The sequence below is a fragment of the Mobula birostris genome, chromosome 13 (genome assembly GCF_030028105.1).
Source record: "Mobula birostris isolate sMobBir1 chromosome 13, sMobBir1.hap1, whole genome shotgun sequence".
NCBI classification, from domain to species: Eukaryota; Metazoa; Chordata; class Chondrichthyes; order Myliobatiformes; family Myliobatidae; genus Mobula; species Mobula birostris.
The window spans coordinates 2,849,090-2,875,208 of NC_092382.1; the positions used below are offsets into that span (position 1 = coordinate 2,849,090).

Below are 26,119 nucleotides of genomic sequence, written 5' to 3' on the forward strand. Positions count from 1 at the left end.
CCACCGGACCCACCCCACAGGACCCAGTAGCGGCCCGACGATCTGCCCCACCGCAGGGAAAACTAAATGTGCTCCTGACTCTGTCTGGAGCCGCCCTGCTGGCGGCCGGTTTGCATCCACAGTCTCCGACCCACCCTCGTTCGCGTAAGTCACGGACGGGGGTATGTAAGGAAAGGAGATATTATACACCAGGTATCAAAACAGTGGGTGTCACCAGGTCTATCAGCAGCGGGCGAGCACACTGTACAAGGTTGTGAAATTTGTCAAACATATAATACAGGGGATTCGCCCGCTATATTCGACCATCTTCCCCCGGCAGAGGCTCCTTTCGCCAAGCTGCAGGCGGACTTTGTGTACATGCCGGCTCGGGAACGGGTCGAATAATTGGCAGTTGATGTTTTCTAGTGGTTGGAGGCCTTTCCGACCCGAAAAGATGGTACCGGAATTGTGGCCAAGTCCCTGATGAAGGATATCGTTCTCCGCTTCAGGGTTCCTCACCAAAACAATAGGGACAGGGGAACCCACTTTACCCGGAGGCTAATTAATGACTTGAGTCGGGCTCTGGGCTTCGGATGGGAATCACACCTCCCGTATCAAGCACAGTCCCTGACCTGTTGGAACGATTGAACGGGCTATTAAAAGATACTCTGGCTAAAACAGGTCAAGTATCTGTGTTAAACCCCGAGGCGCTGCCAATCGTCCTGTACACCTTACGAAATCAGGACAACCGAATTGACCCCGTTTGTGCTCCAAGCGGGACGCCTCATGCCTGCCGGATCCCATCCCCCACTGGAAGGAGGTAATATCACTCGGATTTGGACAGATGAAAAGACCATTGAAGTAGCGAAGGCCTGTGGGGAGATTTTTTGAATGAGCCAGAAACATGTAGAGTGGGGACTGCCTCCGCCGGGGGACGGAAACACGCATCCATTTATGCCATGTGACGTGGTATACGTACAAACGTTCAAAAATAATTCTGTCTCTCTCCCCGGTGCGAAACACCGTACCAGGCACTTCTCGTCAGTCGAACTGCGGTCAAACTCGAAGGGAAGGCCGATTGGATCCATGATATTCGGTGCAACAGGAAAATACCCGTCGACTTCGAGCAAAGCTGGCACCCCCTGCTGATATGGGCAGGAATGAAGAGAAAATTGGTTGCGGGAGGTGGAAACAGGAGAGCATATCACACGTACTACCGAATACGTTAATGCGTATGACTGACGAATATGCTAACGTTGAAAAGAACCCAGCAACAAACGGAAGCCATCACAGCTGAAGTAGTTTGCAGAATAGGATGGCCGTAGATTGTATACTCGCCGAAAAAGGAGGGTGGTGGTCCTTTCATGGACTCCTGGGGGAGTGGTGGGCCACAATTCCCCGTTACGGCCTAATCCCGTTCTTAATCATGGTGGTGGTTAGTTTATTAAAATACGCGGCGCCCCTCCTGATATCTTGCTTCGCGCACACTTCCGCCAAAGGTATCTTTCCCCTGTGAACCAGGGGACCCGAGCTGCCCGACCAGCGACAGACCAGCGATCTGGAGTATGATGAGGAAGCCTGTCTGGCCAAGCGTCCCTTTCCCCTTCATATGAATCCCCCTGTCCTGAGGAAGAAAATCGGTCGGAATGATCAAAAAGGATGGGACTGGGGGGGATTTCGGCCAACTAGGTCTGGGAACTACCTTTGCGAGAATCTATAGTTGAGTGTCTGTATTGCTCAATATCTGTACCAGCAGAGAATGCTGGCGTTGTCCTTTAGCTTACCGCTGTAGACATGACACTACATTGTTCTGTCTTCCAGCTTGCAGCTGTACACCACTAGGCCACGTGACTTCGGTGTGTTTCCCTCGAGCTTCCTTGGAACAAGACCAAAGATGGGAATGTTGAATAACTAAATCCGTTAGAATCAACAATAAACACGGCGCGTGTACTGACTGTAACCGGAGTCGTTTCTCTCCGGAGGGACGACTCTCCAGGTCACGTAAACAAACAGACTCCTAACGAATACCTGGATCTGAGTCTTGTGTGGAAAAGGGAATTCCCTAAGAGGAGATTATCACAAAAATATCAGAATTACACAATAAAAAAAACACATTAAAAGACGATTAAAACAAAAAAAAACGCTAAGAGAAACTAAAAACGATCCAACACATTCCAGGATCCTGCTCCTGTTTACTTCAATCTGATGACCTACACGAGCGCCATCTAGTGGCAAACATTGTTCACCAAAATTTTGCTTTAAATACAAAGTCATGAAAGATACCAGACATTAATATAAATACAATTCTGATCAGTTCAAGGGTCGGAGTCCTACAATTGTACATGGAGGTTGGACAAAATACAGGGCTATGGGTAACCCTAGGTAACTTCTAAAGTAAGTACCTATTCGGCACAGCTTGGTGGATCGAAGGGCCTGTGTTTGCTGTAGGTTTGCTACGTTCTATGTTATATGCTCTAATTATATTACGACCTATGCATTATACATCATACTCGTCTGGATATAATATTCCAGGATAAACATGCAAAAACTACATACTTAATAGATATTGTCATCCTAAACGCATAGAACGTACAGACATCAATAGGTTGAAAACAACAGAAAGATACCGACGTGAAAAATGAAATTGAAAGAGTATGTCTCAAGAACGGGCCATACATTGTCCAAACAGTAATATCTACAACTGGTTTCATTCCATAGTCCCTTCACAATAACATTACACACTTAGGCCTACCCGGCATCATTAATGTACAGAAAGCCACACTACTAAATACCACTCGAATAGTCCGAAAGTTCATAGCAATTAAGAATGTTCATACTTCACGTTTTACCAGTTTCAGCAGAGAAAAAAAATGAAAGTAGTAATAAACAGGCGATTGTACAGGAGTGAACGCTGAGGCGATTCAACATTCAAATTGCTCGGATGGAAATTTATTAGAAATCAGGAAGCAGAGTAGCATTGGGGTTTTCCAGAGAAATTTGCACAACGATGATCAGATTACATGAGTTCTGCACAGTTAAATATTTCTCCATAACAGGTTCATCTGCTGCGAAGTCCATCTGCAAGTAAGTTCGTGCAGATTCTTGACTTTTTTTTCATTTCATTCTTATGCAAAAGACTAAAGTAACGAATGAGTTGCATTTCTGCCGACTTGGTCTGGGATGTCCTCAGATCCTGCCCCGCTTTATCATTATCGATAGGCGAATTGCGATGACGAGAGCGGAATTTGGTGAGAACAAAAACAAAAGCTGGGTTGAGTTTAATCATTGGTACGAGGTGGTGGTGGCGGGATGCCGGTACCGAAAAGTCTGCCCTTGTGCTGTGTTTCCATCGGGTTCAAACCAGTTTCATTCTCCCCGCTCCCAATTCTCCAAACACGGCCAGTGCTGTCGTGTAAACGTGGTAGGTACTGCGACCGCCTCCAAGAAGAACTTAGATAGCTTGTTTATTAATTAATAGAATAATTGACGTGAGCGGATATTTCACTGCGCTGATGAACTGCTCTCTGAACTGGGACTGGATTACCCCATAAATAAACGTGTTTGTGCAGCAACTTAATATCATCAGCATGTATCCGGTGTGTTGAAATATGTATTCCGAATCGTTGTAATTATTCTGATCCAATCCGGCAATGGTGTTATAAAGGAATTCGACAACACTCACCAACCACAGGATGATGAAGCTGCCGGAGATGGTGAGAAGTAAGATCACAGACGTCCTCCTGCTCTCCATCTCCGGGTCACTGCGGTTCTCCACCTTGCTCTGACCCCTCAGCCCCTTACGGACCCGACTAGTCACTAAAATGTGTCTGACTGTCAGAGCGTTCAGCAGTAGTATTAACACGAACGGGAGTAATGGCGTTAGAACTTTAGAGAACTATCTATATCCCACCCACCTGGGATCGGTAAAGGAGCCGGGCTTTATAATACAGTCCCAGGGTATATTGTCAATCACTTTCACAAGACGATATTTAAAAAGGTAGGGCACACTTTTAAAACAGAGCGAAACGCCGGTTGTTGTCAAAACCACAACCGCGGTTTTCCCGGTGCAATACTTTGCTTTCCGCTTCTGGCAACAGATGGCGACAAACCGATCAAACGTAAACATGACAGTGAACCAGACGGAAGAGTCTGTGACTGCCTCTCCCAGGGCAGAGACCACACTGCACACGGGGTGAGGTCCAGGAAAGTCCCGGGGAAGCAATAATAACTGACACGCCAAAATATGACGGCAAAGATGATGGTTAGCAGATCCGCCGTTGCCATGGCCACCAGGTAGCGAGTGGTGCAGGAGGAGAGGCCGCACTTTCCCCGGGACAGGATCGTAATCGCCACTAAATTCACTGGAAAATAAATAAATAAAGGAAGAAAGAAAGACTGAATTACTGTCTCGCTGTGATGTTCGTCTCAGGACTGAGATAAGCTGGGAATTGAGAACAATCAAACTTTGCAGACAACTCATCTCTGGAGGTTTGAAAGTTATAGAGCGTGAGTTGCTGATGCCGAAAATGCGTGTACGCTGGGTGAAGTGGTACGGTACTGGTTACCGGAACAGGACCAGTGTTCGGGAAGGAGGATTTGTCAACTAATCGCCGGGGGCCCTTTGACGAAATCAATATAGTTCTCCCAACATCAGGTGTTCACTGATGTGTAAAGGCAGGATACCTCCGCAACCTTCTCAGCGATGGTGATTGCCGCGATCCCGTCACCTCTGCTCTGGCACTCTCCCCGTACAGCGACAGCCCGTTCCCTCCGCTTCTGTCACTTACAAACTACAAATTTCAGATCAAATCTCTTTCTCCCGTTCGCAACTCGGGTTTCCTTCAGAATATGCCCATTCAGAAAGTTCTCAATTTCGTTTCTGAAGATTCTGCCGGGCCTGCTGAACGTTTCATGTATTGCGCACATTAGTGTTTAAACCATCCAATTTCCAAAGGAAGGACAAGGTGGGTGCTTCAAAACATCCGCTTCTTTAGGAGTTACTCCAAATTACTGCAGCTTTATTCTAACTGCTTCGGTGCTGATTGTAACAGAGCGGAGTATCGCATGAACCTTACCCCGTCTGAACTCTACAGGGCTCCGCTGTGATGGCTCTGAACTGCCTCTTCACTTCATGGATAATGGGGTGCGGAAGCAAAACCTGGTCCACTAAACCACACATGGACCCGATGGTTCCGCGTTTAACACACAAGAGATGTCCACTTTTCTCCGCTCCATCTCACCGGGGTTTCGCTTTCCTTGTTCCCTTCGATCTGGCGTCAAATTCTTTAAAATTTAAAGTATGTTCCGCTATTGATAGGGAATAACACCATGTAGCCCGCAAAAGGTGACAACGCCCTGGATGCTGAGAATGTACGTTCACAGCGGGTTTCCATTGATAAATCAAAACTGCCTGCAGTGAATCCGCTAAATGTATCCACGCCCCTGAGCTTCCACTCTACATATGTTTCAAATGCCGGTCTACTTTCAGTCGCGGCCACGGATTAAACTGCAAGGCAACTTCTGAAGGAACACAGGATTTTGCCGCAATGTCTGCAGCGCACTCACTGATACACCGGCAACGCGGCGCTGTCGGTAACCGAACGGGTCCAAAGACCGCGCACACAGATCAGTAAATATTACTTCTCCTGTGTTCTTACCAGGAACGCCAATGACGGCAATGACCATGAACCATATCTTCCTCACACGGTAAAATGTTTCACGCATGCTGTGTGAGATTCAGCCTGTCTTCCAGCTGCCCGCGATCTCGCTGAAGAAACTCTGAGCTGTTGAATGTCCACGGTCATTCATTTATACTCGCTCCAACATTTGGGGTAAAAATAAACCTGATATTATTCAAGTAAAATCCCAGTTGTGATGAGGTATGGATAGCTTGACACGAAATTGCAAAATCTCAGACAAATGTCGATTCGGGAAGTCAGTGAATGTTGCTGCGAAACACTCTCAGGCTCACCTCTCACTTTCATGATTGTTATTGTTGATGTTGTCCGTTCCTAGACTCCATAGTGTTTGTCATCATAGACCAATAATATTTTAGACCATAAGATGTAGGAGCAGAATCAGGCGATCTGGCCCATTGAGTCTTCTCCGCCATTCAATCATGTCTGATCTCTTTTTCTCCTCCTCAACCCCAGTTCCCGACTTACTCCCCGTAACCTTTGATGCCATGCCCAATCAAGAACCGATCAATCTCTGCCTTAAATACACCCAGCGACCTGGTCTCCACAGCTGCACGTGGCAACAAATTCCACACATTCACCACCCATTGGCTAAAGAAATTTTTCGGCATCTCTGTTTTGAAGGGGCGCCCCTCTATCCCGAAGTTGTGCCCTCTTGTCCTGGACTCTCCCACCATGGGAAATATCCTTGCCACATCTACTCTGACTTGGCCTTTCAAAATTTGAAAGGTTTCAATGATATATCACCTCATCCTTCTGAATTCCAGCGAGTACAGACCTAGAGCTATTAAACGTTGCTCACATGATAACCCTTTCATTCCTAGCATTATCCTTGTGAATCTCCTCTGGACCCTCTCCAATGCCAGCACATCCTTTCTAAGATGAGGCGCCCAAAACTATTCAGAATACTCAAGGTGAGGCCTCGACAGTGTGTTATCCTCAGCACCACATCCTTGCCTTGTATTCTAGACCTCTTGAAATGTATGCTAACTTGGCGTTTGCCTTCCTCACCACTGACTCAACCTGCAAGTTAACCTTCAGGGCGTTCTGCACAAGGACTCCCAAGACCCTCAGCATCTCAGATTCCTGGATTTTCTCCCCGTTTAGAAAATAGTTCGCATATTTATTTCTACTACCAAAGTGCATGACCAGGCCTTTTACAACATTGTATTTCATTTGCCACTTGCCTATTATCCTAATCTGTCTAAGTCCTTCTACATCCTACCAGTTCCCTCAGCACTACCTGCCCCTCCACCAATCATCGTGTGATATGGAAACTTGGCAACAAAGCCATCTATTCCATCATCTAAATCATTGATATACAGCATAGAAAGAAGCGGTCGCAAGACCGACCCCTGCGGAACACCACTAGCCTCTGGCAGCCAAGCAGAGAAGTATTATTTTATTCCCACTAGCTGCCTCCTACCAATCAGCCAATACTCTAACTTTCCTGTAATACCATGGTCTCTAAACCTGGTAAGCAGCCTCGTGTGTAGCATCCTGTCATTGGGCTGCTCTGTTTCACTCTGGGAATTGTCTCAGTTATCGGTCTTGCAATAGAAATGTGAAATGAAGAACATGTTGTTTGTTCGTTCCTGAAATAAGGTGAAGAGCCTTAGACTAATATCGCATCCGTGCTTAAGAAGAAACTGAACGCATGCAAACCGTTAACCAAATTAAATGCAACAGGTACAAAATGCTTCAGGAACTAAGTAAATCATACAGCATAATTGGAAATGATAATCCGTCGATATTTCTGACGGACTCCAATTATTTAACGCTTCTTCGAGCTGCTCAGCTCCATTAACAAAAGTGGAATTTCCCAGTGGCCATTCGTTTTATTTCCTATCCCCAATCTCTTTCCGACATGACGCCCATAACCGCCCTTTCTGCCACGATGGGGTCACTCTCAGGCTGGGGGATTAACACCTTCTATTCCGCCTAGGTAACCTCCAATCTATGACATGAAATGGATGTGTCTAACTTCCCGCCACACACATCAAAGTTGCTGGTGAACGCAGCAGGCCAGGCAGCATCTACAGGAAGAGGTACAGTCGACGTTCCAGGCCGAGACCCTTCGTCAGGACTAACTGAAAGAAGAGCTAGTAAGAGATTTGAAAGTGTGAGGGGGAGAAGGAGATCCGAAATGATAGGAGAAGACAGGAGGAGGAGGGTTGAAGCCAAGAGCTGGACAGTTGATTGGCAAAAGGGATATGAGAGGATCATGGGACAGGTGGTCCGGGGAGAAAGAAAAGGGGGAGGGGGGGGGAGGAGCCAGAGGATGGGCAAGCGGGAAAGTGAGAGGGACAGAGGGAGAAAAAGGAGAGAGAGAAAAAGAATGTGTGTATATAAATAAATAATGGATGGGGTTCGAGGGGGAGGTGGGGCATTAGCGGAAGTTAGAGAAGTCGATGTTCATGCCATCAGGTTGGAGGCTACCCAGACGGAATATAAGGTGTTGTTCCTCCAACCTGAGTGTGGCTTCATCTTTACAGTAGAGGAGGCCGTGGATAGACATATCAGAATGGGAATGGGACGTGGAATTAAAATGTGTGGCAACTTCCGGTATTTTTCACTCTGCTTTCCCTCTTCTTCAGTTCCCCACTCTGGTCTCCCACTCTTCTCCTCGCTTGTCTATCATCTCTCCCTGGTGCCCCTCCACTTGCCCGCTCTCCCCCGATCCACTCCCCTCTCCTATCAGATTCCTTCTTAGCCAGCCCTCAATAGCAGCCACCAACACGCATCCGAATGCAGAGCAGTTCTTTCTATTGTTTCGGACCCAGAGAGTCTCCCCGAGAAAACAAAACGTTGACGTAGGACGTTCCTACGGAATGGTTACAGTGAAAAGGAAATTAATCGGGTCCTAAAGGGATTGATAGAAAAACCAGGAAATCTAACAAAGAGGAGGAACCCATCGCTACCGGCTGTCTCCCTACATTTCCATGGTGTCTGGAATGACCGCCAGGATCCTGAAGAAATACCCGATTAATATCATTCACAAACCTGCAAGGAAACTCAAGGCACAGCTTATGCGGGTCAAAGCCGAGTTGGGGATAGGTGGGTCGGCTTTTACAGAATTCAACGTGAATGCGGAGCAGAGTATTTCAGCCACGGTGGAAACCCACACCAAGCAGCACGGAAGGTGCATCGGTTTGGGTTACCCAGAGAAACCGGCGGTAGCAGACCATTGCATTTCCAATTGCCATAGGATTGACTTCGACAGCACAAAACTACTGTGCCGCGCCAATCGCTGCTGGGACGGCCCGGTAAAGAAAGCCTCTGAAATAAAACTAGAGGAAAAGAATTTCACCAAAGCCGAAACCGGAAAACAAGGTGGGTGAGCGGAAACCTAATTGAACGAGGACTAACCAATCGCGGGATGGGGGTGGGGGCGTTGCGGAATACAGGGCTATAAATATCAGCCGACTGGACATGCCCAGGCATTATTCTTGAAGAAGATGGTAGCGGTTGTCATTGTAACATCGGTTATAATCGATACCTGCACCAACTTGAAGCGCGAGAAGAGCTTATTCGTCATATACGCCGGGAAAGCACTAGATCCTTTTTAAAACTACGGAAGTCATTTTCTTCCTCACTGAGACAAGGTGACCTGTGAATTCCCTGATATCTGCATGTGGTTGCCAATGATAAGTATTATGCATAATTGTTTGATGGATGGGTACGACTGGCACCTCGGGCTTCCAGACTGTCAATGCGCTGATGAAGATGAAATTGGCAGAGGAAGAGGTTTGCACAATTGAGTGTGCAGAACATCACTGTAGTTCACAGGAGGATCTCGCCACCGAAAGAACGACCAGCTGGACTTTTCGGATCAATTAAAATGGAATGATCACATTCAAAGTTCACAGTAAATTTATTGTGAAACGATATCGTATTTGTTAAGTAGGGCCGTGCATAATTCTGATTTGATCGAGACAGACGTGAGAAGCAGAGGAACATCTGGAGAAAAACTTCCGAAATCCCGGTTCGCTGCCGCTGCTACTGTGCGATCGAGAATCTCCGGAGGGAAGGCCGCAAAATCCTCGGCTTTGCCTGCTGCTGGCGACCTTGGCAGAGGTCGAAGCGTTCGGCAGAGATGGTGCTCGGTACTCGGTGTTGGAGGGTTGGTCGAAGGCTCGAAGTTTTCGGACGACTCAGAGTCGGACTGTGGCCGGGTATGGCAAGGAGAGTACTCTTCCTTCTCCCGTCTGTGTGAGATGTCGGACTTTCGAGAGACTGAACTTTTTTACTGTGATCATGGCCTGTTCTTCATCAAGTTATGGTATTGTTGCACTGTTGTAACTATATGTTATAGTTATGTGGTTTGTGTTAGTTTTTCAGTCTTGGTCTGTCCTGTGTTTCTGTGATATCACACCGGAGGAATATTGTATCATTTCTTAATGCATGCATTGCTAAATGACAATGAAAGAGGACTGCGTGTCCTCATAATCTAATCTAACCTAATCTGAAAAATTTATTAACAAATTAACTATATATATGCAGACTGAGATTAATTTTCTTGCTGACATAATCAGTAATTCCAATAACCATAATCAGACCTCCCAGTTAGGGAAGATCACCAGTGTGCACAAGACAACAAACTATGCAAATTCAAACAGAAAGAAAATAAGCAAAAATAATAATAATATCATGTATAAAATGGTAACATCATGTATCTCACAATTAATGACCACTCACTTAGACAACCACAATATAATTACAGAAGATCAGAAAGGATGCTGTAGGGGTAAAGAACAACTGATAACAGATTCCGTAATTCTAAATCAACCCTGGGGGAAAAGCAGAAATTTTCCATGTTGCTATATTGAATACGGAAGACAATTGACTCTGTTGGCCAGAAGAAGCTGCAGTCTGATCAAGGACAGAGGAAGCAAACAAGCCAGTTATCTTTGCACACCCACCCCCGCCATTTTGTGGACTATGAACTGATTCTTGCTCTTGGATAATCTAATCAGAGCAATAAACCTGAGGCCATTCTCAGAGGTGTACCTGCTTGTTATGTAAAATGTCAGACCTGCCAATGAAGCAATCTGTCATCTCGTTAGACTCCGTCTGTGTTGTCTCATTTCACTGTATTGGACCATTCAGAGTGTAGAGACCCAAATACACAAGGCTGGGGTGGGCAGAGCCATGGAACAATGTTGGTTGTAGCCCTGTACAATGACCAGTAAGAAGGTAACCCAGGTAGGTCAGGTACCTTGGTCCAATGGAATGGGGATCCAATGGTTCAATTGATGAGGAACAGAATAAGATTCAGGAGTTTCAAATACGCAGGGGCGATAACTCTCCAGCAGCAAGAAACCAACCATCGCCGATAAGGAGAACCCTACGGACACGTGGAGATCGGGATACGAGGAGCGCCCGGCCAGCGTAGACTCCTTTCCCGGGTAATACAAGTCAAAGACCAAAATGATGCAAACCCTAATTTCGGTGGCATGAGGAAGGAACTCGCAAATGTTATATTAGCAAAGGATGTCGGACTAGTGTATATCTTTTTTGAAGACGTCTGCAGCATTTCATGTTCGAATAATGGGCCGTGAAGACAAAATTAGGCCAGCTATTTTAGAGTGGTTTGGAACGGGATGTTCAGGAAAATTAAGTAAAATAAAGAGATTTCGCCAGATATGTGTACTGTATATGCCTAAAGCGTTTGCACAATACTGCAAAAAGTAATCTTCCTGGTGACATATTAGAACAGTACTGTGCAAAATTCTTAGGCACTGCAGTAATTTTAAGCATTCTCCTGTTGTGCTGTTCGAAAAAAGGTTAAATTTTACCCTGTGTGTGCGATGATAAACCTCATTACGAGTATCCATTTGCACTGAGGGTGGGCAGGGAACTTGGAGGGGGAGATTATGTTTGGGAAAATAGGAACGGAGAGGGGAGGGAGCGGGAATCACCATTAAGACATGCTGCAACGATCAATAGGAACAATGTAATCAAATATCCTTGCCTGATGTCTCCGGGCTGGGTGTGTCTGCAGCTCCGTTACCCTCTCCCTCGCACCGTAACTCCTTTACTGTCTCCTGTCGTACACCCCTCCCGCAGCGCTCCACCCTGCCCATTCGCAACACCCTTTAATCCCGACAGATTTACAGGTATAGAAAAGATTCTTCCGACGCTGGAAATCCAGTGCGATTCACACATTGCGCTGGGCGACCCAGCAGGTCAGGCAGCATCTATGAATGGGAATACACGGCCAAAGTTTTGAGACGAGATCCTTAAACAGGGTTAGAAAGGAGGGTGGGGGAGAGATGGCAAGGAAGACTTACAAACTCGCTCTCCTCTCCACGTTGAATAATACAGGACTGTGCGAAGGTCTAAGGCACCCTGGATACATTAATGTGACTCTGACTTTTGCACAGGAGTGTCCATTTGAATAGTGTATACTTGGGGTAAATAGGTAACTTCCAGCTTGGCTGTCGAGAGTGAGTGTGGAATAGACACCTTTAGTCTCAAGGGTGATAACGACAGGAAATGGTCGAAGTGTTAAATGACTGAATCTCATCTATATTTACTCATGAGACGGACCTTGTTTGTGAGTTTACTGGAGGGGACTGTGCTGTTTGGGGCAGATCAACATTAGAATGAATGACGTGTTGGAGTTCTTCATTAAAGTCCTCCGATCCTGGCCATCTTTCTCCTATGATGTTATCGGAAACAAAAGCAGTGTGTTGTGCCTTGGCTGAGAACTTTGCGGACTCCTTATCCAAAAGTACTGTATCGAAAGGCCAGGAGACAGCTAATATTGTGTCGTTATATAAGGGAAACAGAGAGAAGCCGGGGAACCACTAGTAGGCGAGCTTTACCACAGTGGAGAGTCAGCTAATGAATAGGATTCAGATGGGCAGGCTTCACCGACACAGGCAAGCAGTGTCCCCGCAGGGAGTGAGTTTGACAGAGTGGGCAAAGAAGTAACAGGCGGAATAGAGCGTATGGTGGAGTGGGGTATGCACTTTGGAAAGAAAGATTAATCTATTGAAAAGTTTCTGACTTGGGAGAAAATTCTGAAAGAAAATATGTATATGGAGATATAGAAGGTTGAAAGTCTCCTGATTGGTGCGGGGGATAGTGGCTTGCGGGAGATGAACAGAGATTGGAGTTGAGGGACAGAACAGAAAACAAGAGGCGGAAGAGCTCGATGGAAGGAAAGAACCAATTCTGCTCCTACATCCGGTGGTGTAATCGTCTTAATCGATGCAATTTGACCGTCTAAGTTAACCACTGAGCCTTTACAGAAAGCCTCACTAAAGTGCCCCACTTTTCCAATCAATCACACCCCTCCCTTTTCTTGCCTTCCATCTAATTTGTGAAGGAAATGTCACCACCCAACCGTCATCACAGCTGAGTAAGTCACTCCCCCGCACTCCCCACCCAGCCCAGCCAGTCCCACTCCCTCTCGTTCCATTACTGCACCTCTCTCCCCGTCCCATTACTTCCCCTCCTTCCCTGTCCAATCCCTTCTCCTCCCTCACCGTCCCATAACTTCCCCTCCTTCCCTGTCCCTTCCCCTCCTTCCCCGTCCATCACGTCCCCTCCTTTCCATCCCATCATTTCCTCTCCCTCCCCGTCCAGACAGGTTCCCTCTCTCCCCATCCTATCACTCCCGCTCCCTTCCTGTCGTTTTCACTCCTCCTCACCCCGCCTCTATCTTCTTCATGTCGGCCGACAGGTTGTGAAGGGAAATTTCGCCCCTCCCCTTGTCGTCCCCTATTGAGTCAGTGACTTCGCCGCGGTCACCGTCTCATCAGTCCACTCCTCATCCCATCACTCCTCTTCCTCCCAAACCCCTCACCTCTCCTCCCCCAAACCACATGTATATGTGTATGTGTGACTATCCCATATGTACATTAGTTTATTCAATGACAGCATTACTAGAATTAAAACATCGACACAATACCCAAGACTATATAAAGAACAATTTATAAAATACTGTTCTGACAATCAATAACACACTCGATCCCGGGATTGTATCCACGGGCACCGCATGTTCCTTCGCCATAGATTCTATGTGCGACAGTGGCCATTGTAAGTCAGTGTCTCACTCCATCCCTGGCGGCCACATTAACCAAGGATTCGCCATTTTAAATCAGCGCGTCTCTCCCTCTCTTGTGCTCACTTCTACCAAACCTCTCACTCCCTCCCCACCTGACAGTCTGAACTCTCCATCCCTCCTCTCCTCCACCCCCCGCCTCCGCAATCCGGACTCTCCATTTAACCTTTCTTCGACAGACACTCAGTGACAGTGTGTGACCCTCCCTCCCACTTCCTCCACCACTCAGTGAGTCACTCCCTCACACTCACCAGCTTATCACTCTCCTTTCCATTCGATCACTCACAAACACTCCCCTCCCTTCCTCTCCCCGCCACCTCGATGTTCTGCATCTTATTCTGGTTGGCTGCCAGCTTGCGATGCCAATTTTCGCCTCTCCTCATCGTCCTCGCTCTCTGTTACCCAGTGAGTCTTTCCCCTACTCACCCCGTCACTCCTGACACCCTCCCCTCTCTGTCCCCTTGTCCTTTCTCCCGCCATCCAACACAGCCTGGGTGGAGAACATTTTCCGATGGGAAATTTCGCTCCGTCCCATCAGCCCTGACCGCGTCTCGACCCCTCGCTCCCCCTTTCCCCGTCCACGCCCCGCCTTCTTGCTGTCCGTCTTATTTGCGAAGGATCGTAACCACACATCCTTCCTTCACTATTGAAAAAGTCACTCCCTCACACTCCTCATCCTGTTCCTTCTCACCCTGTTCTATCAGCTCCCCTCCCTCCCCGTCTCATCACTTCCCCTCTCTCCCAGTCCGATCCCTCCCCGTCCTATCACTCCCCCACCCTCCCGTCCCATCACTCCCCCACCCTCCACATCCCATCTATTCCCCTCCCTCCCCGTCCCATCACTCCCGCTCCCTTCCTGTCGTTTCGCTCCTCCTCACCCCATCTTTATCTTCTCCATGTCGGCCACCAGTTTGAAACAGAAACTCTCGCCTCCCCTTTTAGTCCCCTATTGAGTCAATGACTTCGCCACAGTCACCGTCTCATCAGTCCACTCCTCGTCCCGTCACTCCTCTTCCTCCCAAACCCCTCATCCCTCCTCCCCGAAACCCACATGTATATGTGTACGTGTGAATATCTGAGATATATGCATTAATTTATTCAATGACAACATGATTAGATTTATTAACATTCATGCAATACCCAAGACTATATAAAACACAAATTAAAACACTGTTGTTACAATCAATAACACACTCGATCCAGGGATTGTATCCACGGGCACCGCATGTTCCTTCGCCATAGATTCTGTGTGCGACTGTGGCCATTGTAAGTCAGTGTCTCACTCCATCCCTGGCGGCCACATTAACCAAGGATTCGCCCGTTTTAAATCAGCGCGTCCCTCCCTCTCTTGTGCTCACTTCTACCAAAGCCGTCACTCCCTCTCCAGCAGACATTTCCAGTGAAGCGTCGGCCATTTGAAGTCAACGTGTCCTTCACTCCTTCTCTGCCGCTCACTTTCACCAAGGCGTCGCTCCCTCCTTGGTCCCGTTTCAACCCGGCCGAACGGGGTCTCCTTCACTCACCACATCTCCCCCTTTTTCTCAACAACATTAACGATGGTGACGGCCGTTTTCAATCGGCGTCTTACCCCCCCCCCCCCACTTCCCGGCGCTCACTTTAAACAAGAAATCACTGACCCTGAACTGCCTCGTCAGACAGTTTAAGCGAAGCAGCAGCCATTTTATGTCAGAGCGTTACTCTCTCCCAGTAGATCATTTTACACCGACCCGTTACCCCCTCTCTCTTCTCAATGTGACACTGTCTCCATTTCGGCCCTTTTACCCGGTGCGTCTCTCCCTCCCTGTTGGCCATTTGAAGTCTGTCCATCACCCTCTCCCTGCCGGCCATTGTAACACAGGAATCAGGGACTATTTCAGGTCGGGCCGCCACTCCCTCGGACTTGTCAGTGTGTTACTCCCTTCCTGTCCTCCATCTTCTCTCAGAGCATCCCTCCCTCCCTGGAGACCATTTTCAATGTGCGAGTCACTCCCTCCCCGGTGACAATGTTATGTCGGCGTGTCACTCTCCCCCTGGTGATAATTTTATATTCCGGCTTTAATCCAGAATCCTATTTTTAATCAGCACATAACACCTTCCCCGGGGAGAATTTCCAATCAGTGCGTCACTCCCACCTTGTCAGTCATTTTAACTCTGCCTGTCACTCCCACTCTGTTGTTAGTGTATCACTCCCTCCCCGCCGGCCGTGAGAAACAAGGTGACCATCTTCCGGAAGGCGAACCAAAGTTCCTGAAGTCCGATCAGTTCCACCGTCTCCGCCAGAAGTCAGAACCTCGTCAGTGTGACAAAGTCCTCAACATCCACACGACCCTCGACTTTCCTTGTAACTCATAAACCAGCGGCGTTCCCGTCAAATTCCCTAAACACAGCCCTGAGTTCTGTCAAACACGGAATTCGGGTGCCCCCGCCAATTTCCCAAGTACACAGTCCCGTTGGAAACGAACTGGAAGGGGTCCCATTGGGAGGCAGATGGTGGTGCTGAAAGGGAAGGGTTGGGTCCCTTTGGGAGTGGACGGGAAGTGGTGAGGTCCATTGGGATTTCTGTGTCTGACCCCTTTTTTTATTAACCAAATTCTTTATTACAAATGTCGGTGCTATACAATATTTACAAACCCAGTGAATAACACATTTACTACACTACAAACAGACAATACATGTTAAACCAATATATTGCCATCCTCATCAATGATGGCATTTACACCCCGCGGAGCCCAACGGTCCCGGAACATCTCTACGGTCGCCGTGGACTGTGCGTATTCCTTTTCAATGTTCACCCGGGCACGAACATACCCCCTAAACATAACCAGGCAGTCCGCCCGGGGAGAACCTCCTGCCACCCTTTTCCAGGAGCCACGGATGGCAATTTTCGCCAGCGCCAGGAGCAAGTTGACAAGGACATCCTCATCCCTCTGCGCCCCCCTCCTTACTGGATGACCATATATGAATAGGGTGGGACTGAAATGCAACCAGAAGGCGAGATGCAGCCCACGCAAATACGCGAAAAGGGGCTGCAGCCTCACGCACTCCACGTACATATGGTACACGGTCTCCTCCAGCCCGCAGAAGTGACACGCGGCTGGGAGATCCGTGTACAAACTAAAGAACTTATTGCAGGGCACCGCTTTATGCAGCACCTTCCAGCCGAGATCCCCAAGGTGCATGGGACGGACTCCCTTGTAAGGGACTTCCATTGGGGACCCCCCTCACCTCCAGGTGGAAAGACCGACCGCCATGGCGTGTCCGGACGGTGGACAAAGGCTAGGAAGTGGAGAGTATGGAGCAGCAGCCCATAAAGGTACCTCCTGCCTGCATCCCTGAATGGGATTGTGGGTGTCGATGAAAGACAGCTCAAGTTGTGTGGGTTCGTCTCCCGGGTAAGGCTGCGGGGCCTGGGCCCGACGAACAGCTCAGCTTGAGTCGATCCACACACCTGAGCCGCACCGACATCCGCTGAGGCAGGGCAAGGGTCGGCCAGGACCCCGCCCTCTGCCAGAGGAGGGGATTCCCGGCCTGAGGCAACCATGTTCCAGACTCTCAGTAGATCTTGATAGAAGCCGGGCAGCCTCTGCAAAGCAGCACGGCTGACGCACGCTGGTGGTAGCTGCATATCTTCGTGAAGGCAGCAGCCCCTCCGGAGGAAGAAAGTCGCCAACACGTGCCACCTGGGAGGGTGCTCGGCGTACAGGAATCTCTGCAGAGTCCTGAGGCGGAGAGCCGCCAGTCGTGTGCGTACACACACCAGCGGCTGTCCGCCCTCTGCTACTGGGAGACTCAGAACCGCTGCAGAGACCCAGTGTTTCCTGTTACCCCAGAAGGAGTCCACTAGCTTCCTCTGCATTCTCGTAACAAAAAGGGCAGGGGGGGGGGCAAGGTGATCATCCGGTACCACAACATGGAGGCTACCAGCTGGTTTATGACCATCACCCTGCCTCGATAGGAAAGCACCCTGAGAAGGCCTGACCAGCGCCCCAGCCGGGCCATGACCTTTGTCTCCAGGTCCTGCCAGTTCGCCAGCCAGGTCTCCCCAGAAGGACTCAGGTAGACTCCCAGATAGAGAAGGCGTCTGGTGCTCCACTCAAAAGCTCTCATCTCCTCCGGCAGGGAGTCAACCTGCCATTGTCCTACTAAGAGTCCGGAACATTTCGCCCGGTTGATCCTGGCGGAGGATGCCGCCGAGAAAACATCTTGGCACTCGCGCATCCTCCGCAGGTCACAGGGGTCTGTCATCATGAGGAGTACGTCATCGGCGTAGGCCGAGAGGACGACCTCCATGTCCGGTTCGCGCAGAACCAGACCTGTCAGCCTTCGCCGAAGAAGGCTGAGGAATGGCTCGACACAGATCGCATACAGTTGACCAGACATGGGGCACCCTTGACGCACTCCTCTTCGGAAGGGAATAGGTCTTGTGAGTGATCCGTTAATCTTAACTAGGCACTTTGCGGCAGAGTACAGGAGCAGAACTCAGGCCACAAAGTGTGGTCCGAGCCCAAAAGCCTGCAGAGTGCCCGCTAGGAAACTGTGGTCTACCCGGTCAAACGCCTTCTCCTGGTCAAGAGAAAGAAACGCTGCCGGGGACCCAGTCTCCTGGAGTAGGTTGATCTGGTCCCGTAATAAGTGGACATTGTCCTGGATGGAGCGGCCCGGGACTATGTAAGATTGGTCAGGATGGACCACCTGTCCAATTACCGAACCCAGACGGCTGGCCATTGCCCGGGCGACGATCTTGCAGTCTGCGCACAAGATGGAGACCGGCCGCCAGTTCTTTAGCAGGCGGAGGTCTACCTTCTTGGTCAGTAGGACCACAACAGCTCTTTGCCATGAGAGGGGCATTTCTCCGGTGGCTAGGCTCTCCCCTAGGACAAGGCTGTAATCATCCCCCAGGACATCCCGAAAAGCCTAATAAAACTCAACACTCAGTCCATCCAAGCCAGGGGACTTACCCCTCCGGAGTTGCCGAAGGGCAGTGGACAGCTCCTCCCGAGTCAAGGGGACGTCCAGACGCACTGCGCCCTCTGGGCTGCTCTTAGGCAAATCCTTCCAGACCTCGTTACACGCCTCCGCATTTGACGGATCTGGCGAGAATAAGAACCGATAGAATAAACGGACTTCGTTGTTAATTCCTTCTGGATCAGTGATGGAGGAGCCATCGGCAGCCAACAACTCCACTAGCTGCTTCTGAACTCCCCGCCACTTCTCCAACGAGTAGAAGAAGGGTGAGCCACGGTCCAAATCCTGCAGCATTTGGATCCGTGACCACACGTACGCACCTCGGGACCGCTGGAGCTGCAGATTCCTTAGTGCGTCCTTCTTCTGTTGGTATTCCTGCCATAGCTGTTGGTCTCCAGCGGTCGGACCGAGGCGGGACTCCAGGTCAAGCAACGCTCTCTCAAGCCGCTCTTTCTCAGACCCCCGCCTCTTTGTCGACCTCCTAGTATACTCCCGACATAAAAACCGGATGTGGGCTTTGCCCACATCCCACCATAGCCGTAGGGAGCAGAACTCTCTCCGCCTCTCCTTCCAGGTGACCCAGAACGCTCGGAACGAATCCCGGAATCGGCTGTCCTCCAGCAGCCGGTTGTTAAAATGCCAATACCTGGATCCTACCCGAGGGTGCAGAGGAATAAATTCATCACAAGGTGATGATCCGAGCACGACACTGGCCGCATGGAGGACGCCGACACGCGGGAGACGTAGGCCCGAGAGATATACATGCGGTCTATCCTGGAACCTCCTTCTCTAGACCTTCTCGAGAAGGCGCTAGAGTTGGGGTGAAGATTCCGCCAGCTGTCCACCAAGTCAAAGGAGCCGACTAGCTCCTTTAACTTTTTTGCCGATGCTGGGTCGCGTTGGAGGCCCGAGCGGTCCTCCGCCTCGAGGGTACAATTGAAATCTCCCCCGAGGATGACGCAATCCCCAGGATCGATGGAGCTCAGCAGGGTGGACAGCTGGCAGAATAGGCGCGTCTGCATCACACTGCGCCTGGGAGCATACACATTGATAAAATGCAATGGTACGCCATCCAGGCGCACAACCAGGTGGAGCAGACGGCCGGGCACAACGTCCTGGACTCTTTCAATTACTGGCTGGAAGGTCGGGGCCAACAGGATCGCCACCCCGCTAGAAATGGAGCTGAGGTGGCTCATGTAGACCCCGCCCCGCCACTCCAGGAGCCAAGCAGACTCGTCCCCAGGGATGGTATGGGTTTCCTTCAGGAAACTCACCGCATATCTCCCATCCCCGAGGACTGAGAGATTGTTATGCCTGCGAAGAGGACCCCTGCTGCCGTTTACATTGAGACTAGCTATGGTAAGTTTCATGTCGGGAGTACATTAGGCCTCAGCAGCTCTACCCATTCCGGTGAGAGCGGAGGCGCCCTCTACCACACTGTCCCGAAAGAAAGCAAGAATACTTTTTGCTTTCCAGGCTCGAGAGGTACCAACACCCGCCCACCCCCACCCCCACCCCCGTGACCCACCGTCCCCCCTAGGAGCAAGGCTGCTTCTCCCTCTGATGTCCCTTACCAGGTCATCCAGGAAAGATTTCAGTTGTCTCCTGTCATTCCCCGACACCGCATTCCTCTTCCCCTTCTCCTTCCGTCTGAGGATGACCCGCAGGGACTTCACCAGCCTCGGCAGGCTGGGCCAGCGAAGCGAGGCTAGTTGAGGCCGGTGCTTGGCACCCTCAGAGGTGAGAATGAAATGCTTAATTTCTTCCATAGGTATCAATGGGGATTTCTCAGGAGGGCTGAGGATATCCATTGTCTCACTATCAAAGGAGTCCCCCTCCAACCCTTCACTGCAGATAGATTCCCCATCGTCCTCCTCGCATGCTCCAATTGATGGCCGCGCTTGTGACCCACACTGCGCAGCTGGTACCTCGCTCTTACCTGCCCGCTCCACCGTCGCATTAGTCTCGTCCACATTTGCGACAGTGGAGGGACAATCCCCAGGGACTCCCTGCAAGCCATTAATTGCTGGGGTCGACGTGCATAGAATGACGTCCTCTCCAGGGGACAGGTATGAAGGGGAACCCGGTACCTTTGGTCCAAGGGATTCACAAGCAGCCTGGTGCTGAGAATGAGAGAGCTTTGTCTCGTCTCCTCTTACACTATTCGATACACTTGCCTCCAGAGAGGCGCTGACTAGTAAGTCCTGGGTGGAGGCCTCCAGGGCTGCCTCATTTGTGCAAACAGGGCTATCCCAAGCTTTTTGCACAACCACACCATCTACCCCAGGACTGGTGGCTACATCTGGGGACTCAGGTTTAGAACCAACCTCTACCCGGATTCCCACCCCTTCCTGGGACTTCCCCGCATCTACATCCCCTGCTGTCTTGCGGGAACGTTCCCTTCTCCTCTTCACACCTGAGGAGCACACAGGTGCAGGCTTCACCGATGGGGCGGCGCTTTCTGTTTCCATCGCCCCGTCTGTTTGCGCACCTCCCCGAGCCCCACGCTCCACTTCAGGCGAAGTAGGCGTGAGCTCTGCGGCCTCAGAGGTCGACTTCTTAGGGTGTTTGGATTTCCCCTTTGCCTTCTTACTCCGCACAGACTCCACCCCGTCCCCCACCTGAACCACAGGGAGAGGAGCAGGGGCCGACCCAACTGTAAGAGTAGGGACAGGGTGAGGGACCGGAGCAGGATCAGGGGCGGCGGCAGGATCAGATGCAGGCGCAGGTGCACGCGCAGGAGTAGGATCAGGGGCAGAGGTAGCTGGGGCACTGGTGCCCGAAGTGGGCTCCCTCGGGTTCCGGGTGGTAGGACAGTCCCTCCGAAAGTGCCCCACCACCCTGCACGGATGGCACCGTGGGCGCTCGGAGCTCCAGTACACCTGATAATCTATTCCCTCGTGCCGGACAGTAAACCGGCTCTCAACATCGTCCTCCCTTTCCAGCTGCATGAATACCTGACGCCGGTAAGAGATTACGGTGCGGAGGGTGCGTCTCTTAAATTTGTGTGGGATGGCAGTGATCTCCGACCTTACTTGCCCTAAATGGGCCAGTGGGGGAAGCAGGTCCGTATTCGGAATGAAAGGCTTAACATGCCCAAGCACGATACGTTGCGTGGGGGCCGTCACCAGCTCCATCGGTAAAAAGTTGTTGTCTACCGTGAGTCCCCTGCTTAGGGCCCGGTGCACTAGCTCTTCATTGGCCAGATAGAACACCGCCTTTCCGAACTCCTTTTCGGTGGCCAAAATGCCGCCTTACCCCACCAGGTCCTCCATTGCCTCCGCACACTTTTCTAGTGTCATTCCCGGGCGCAAAATACATTGCACCCCGCGTTCCACCTTCACCGACCGGAACAGGGCATTGTCCGAGGCCGGGGAGGCAGCCTCCCTTGCGTAACTCCCTGAAGGCCCGCGACTCCCTGGAGACCGGTCTGGCATGCTGGCGCTGTTTCCAGTCCGCAAATTTTACAGCGGTGCCGGTTAGAAGTCCTGTAGCGAATCGAATAACTGGCCGGAGAAGTTTGCAGTCGACAGTTGCTCGCTGGCTCGGCGCCAGGAAAGGCTCCGTCGGACTTGCAGAAACCCAGGCCGGGAGAGGTCGAAACGTCCTTTCAGATGCTCCGGCTCCGACACCGGACGAAAATCAGGAAGATAAAGGAGGAGGAACGTCGCCCCGATGTCAATGGGGGGACCGACGGCGTTTGCCTCCGGTTTTGGAGCGAACCGGCTACCTGGCGAGTTGCCAGCGGCCGCAGTTAGGAGCCACCGAGAAACCCAGTCCAAACCGGCAGTAAAACTCCACACCGAGCCTCCACACCAGCGCCGTCACTCACGCAGTTGTCCAAGAGACTATTAGAGCCACCTCCAAAGTATTCCACGAACTTTATCCAGTAGTTTTGCCGCGTTTTCTCCCAGTTCCGTCAGCACAGCTCCACTCTGTGTCTGACCCCGGGAGTGTGTGATGGGACGGTGTGGAGGGAGATTCACTCTATATCTGACCCCGGCAGTGTGTGATAGGATGGTGTGGAGGGAGATTCACTCAGTGTCTGACCCCAGGTGTGTGTGATGGGACAGTGTGGAGGGAGATTCACTCTGTGTCTGACCCCGGGAGTGTGTGATGGGACGGTGTGGAGGGAGATTCACTCTGTGTCTGATCCCGGGAGTTTGTGATGGGACGGTGTGGTGGGAGATTCACTCTGTGTCTGACCCCGGGAGTGGGTGATGGGACGGTGCGGTGAGAGCTTCACCCCGTGTTTAACGCCGGTATTCCATCCCCATCCCTCTCGTACTCGGGACCTCAGTGGTCTCACTTCTGATATTATAGTCGTTTTTAACCATCTGCGGAGGACAGGAGAGGGTCATTTAGGCAGGAAGGGGGTTGGGTGGAGATGAGATCCTGGGCACCCAGACACTGCCAGTCCGACCTCCCTCAGCCTGGAGCTGAGACTCTACTGTGTCAGTGTGAGGAGCTCCGACCCACTGTCGCAGTGCACAGGGTGCGGGGGGCAGCAGAAACCTCAAATAAAACTCAAGTCCGACACCAAGACAGGAAGTTACAGTGGCTTATTGATTTCATCATGACAAATGTAAATTAAACAATGTGTGAGCTGCTGACGTGCGGGAATAAATAAGCTGCTCCCGATTCACTCACAGTCACACAACGGGTGACCGGTTGAATAATCAGTCCCGTTTCTCACCGTCACTCTGCATCGAGGAACCGATGATTATAACATCACATTTCCGAGATCGTGTCCGAGATCGCTGCAGATCCAGAATCACTGCCGAGGTATTTGTCAAGGTAACATCATTATATCGGCCAGACTGCCGAATGCACCGTCCTCAGCAAAGGGAGCAAAAGGATTCTCTCTGGGATAATCCCACCCCGGGACACCGGTGTCCAAGACTGTGCTCCGGGTCCCGGGCTCTTCCTGTCTGTGTAATTCCCCGGGGATTCACGTGGGCGGGGTCTCGAACCCGCACATCCGGCTGGACAGGAGGCGGAAAAACGTCACTTCGGGGAAGCTCTGAACGTCGCCGAGCGCGGGTCTGGAGTCAGTTCCCATAACACACATCAAAGTTGCTGGTGAACGCAGCAGGCCAGGCAGCATCTGTAGGAAGAGGTACAGTCGACGTTTCAGGCCGAGACCCTTCGTCAGGACTAGTCCGTACCTCTTCCTACAGATGCTGCCTGGCCTGCTGTGTTCACCAGCAACTTTGATGTGTGTTGCTTGAATTTCCAGCATCTGCAGAACTCCTGTTGTTTCCAGTTCTCTTAAAACCGTTGGGAATTTAAACATAATCATAAACATAAACGGCTATTAAACATAAGCATGGGAGTTAAGGGGGATTTAAAAAAAAATAAAGTTTGTCACTACCCCGTCCCCCCCCCCCCCCCCCCGCCAATTGACTACCAACATTTTTGCCGGTACCTAGGGGATGGCCGGGAATCAGCCAAAATGTCCCTGTTCACACACTCAGATGTTCACACGGTCACTGTCAGTCTGGGTCTGACTCCCTGCAGAGATCCCAGTTTCTTCTCCCCGGTCTCACTGAACTGATTCTGCCACAGCCTGAAACAGATGGGAGAATAAAGATGAAATAAACAGATTACACAACAGTGTCAGTAACAGGGGACTGGGGTTAATATTTCAACAACAGACAAATATCACCAGAAAACCCGCGGATCCGCTGATATTTTATCACATTGAACATTAACACACTCACCCGATCCGCTCTAGATTCGGGAGGGTCATTACGAGGCGGCGGAGAGCGGGGACAGATCGGTCTGTGAGCGAGTTTAATCCTAGATCCAGCTCCATCAGTGATAGGTTTGTACTGAGAGCGGAGACGAGATCCTCGGCACCAGAATCTGTGAGACCGACACGGTTCAGCCTGGAGATGAGAGAGAGTGAGGGTGAAGGACACAGAGAGACAGGAGACGGTACAAATCCCCAGTGTTTATCAGTAACACAATTACTGATCACATTCATGTTCAGTGTCAGACACCCAGTGACTGTAAACACAATCTCCCACAGTCTGGTACTTACCCCATTTTCTGTATTTTACACTCCGGGTTCCTCACAGCCGCAGACACCAGTTTCACTCCTGAATCTCCCAGTTTATTATTATTCAGTTTCAGCTCCGTCAGTGATGGGTTTGCACTGAGAGCGGAGGCGAGATCCTCGGCACCAGAATCTGTGAGACCGACACGGTTCAGCCTGGAGATGAGAGAGAGTGAGGGTGAAGGACACAGAGAGACAGGAGACGGTACAAATCCCCAGTGTTTATCAGTAACACAATTACTGATCAGATTAATGTTCAGTGTGAGACACCCAGTGACTGCAAACACAATCTCCCACAGTCTGGTACTTACCACAGTTTCTGTATTTTACACTCCGGGTTCCTCAGAGCCGCAGACACCAGTTTCACTACTGAATCTCCCAGTTCATTCTCCCCAAGACTAAACACAAACAGACAAATTGATGAACAAAGTGATTCAAACCGTGGGTCTGAGGGAATTTCTTTCACTCGGATATTTCAGGAAACATAAAACCTTCAGTAAATCATTGATTGGAGTTCCCATCACTGTCAATGTCCCTCACTGCCCAGCTCCAGGGTATTCACCGAATGTCAGTAATTTAGTCTGTCGGTGTGACCCCGTAAACTCCACATATTCTGTCCCACTCCCTAATGGTTGGAAAAGTGTTCTTGATGTGAGAGGGTTTGAAGTGGATAGGTAAGATATAGTGGCATGCAAAAGTCTGGGCATCCTGCTTTAAAATTTCTGTTACTGTGAATATCTAAGAAAGTAAAAGATGACCTGATTTCCAAAAGGCATAATGTTAAAGATGACACATTTCTTCAATATTTTAAGCAAGAAAACGTTTTTTATTTCCATATTTTACAGTTTCAAAATACCAAAAAATGAAAGTGCCCAAAGCAAAAGTTTGGGCACCTTCAAGGCAGTACTTAGTAACACCCCCTTTGGCAAGTATCACAACTTCTACGTGCTTTATGAAGCCATTTAAACATTTTTCCATTCTTGCTTGGGGGATTTTCGCCCATCATTCCTTGCAAAATTCTTCTCGTCCTGTTATATTCTTGGGCCGTCTTGCATGCACTGCTCTTTTGAAGTCTATCCACAGATCTTCGATGATGTTTAGGTCAGGGGACTGAGGACCATGGCAAAACCTTCAGCTTGCGCCTCTTGAGGTAGTCCATTGTGGGTTTTGAGATGTTTTAGTATTATTATCCTTCTGCAGAAACCATCCTCTTTTCATCGTCAGCTTTTTCCCGGACGGTATGATGTTTCCTTCCAGAATTTGCTGGTACTTAATTGAATTAATTCTTCCCTCTACCAGTCAAATGTTCCTCGTGCAACACAAGCCCAAAGCATGATCGATCCA

General features: G+C 50.1%; 1 protein-coding gene and 1 pseudogene across 1 annotated transcript in view; both read right to left on the reverse strand.

Moving 5' to 3' along the window:
* LOC140207429 (uncharacterized) overlaps window positions 1-26,119 on the reverse strand; it is a 149,680-nt gene that overhangs the window by 58,247 nt on the left and 65,314 nt on the right. Inside the window, exons 8-12 of the mRNA XM_072275952.1 lie at window positions 25,087-25,173; window positions 24,761-24,931; window positions 24,438-24,605; window positions 24,198-24,283; window positions 18,708-18,839 (exon numbers count right to left, since the gene is read on the reverse strand). Of these exons, the coding sequence (XP_072132053.1) occupies window positions 18,708-18,839; window positions 24,198-24,283; window positions 24,438-24,605; window positions 24,761-24,931; window positions 25,087-25,173 (644 nt within the window). The remainder of the gene's footprint in view (window positions 1-18,707; window positions 18,840-24,197; window positions 24,284-24,437; window positions 24,606-24,760; window positions 24,932-25,086; window positions 25,174-26,119) is intronic.
* LOC140208230 (probable G-protein coupled receptor 139) lies at window positions 3,431-5,703 on the reverse strand (annotated as a pseudogene).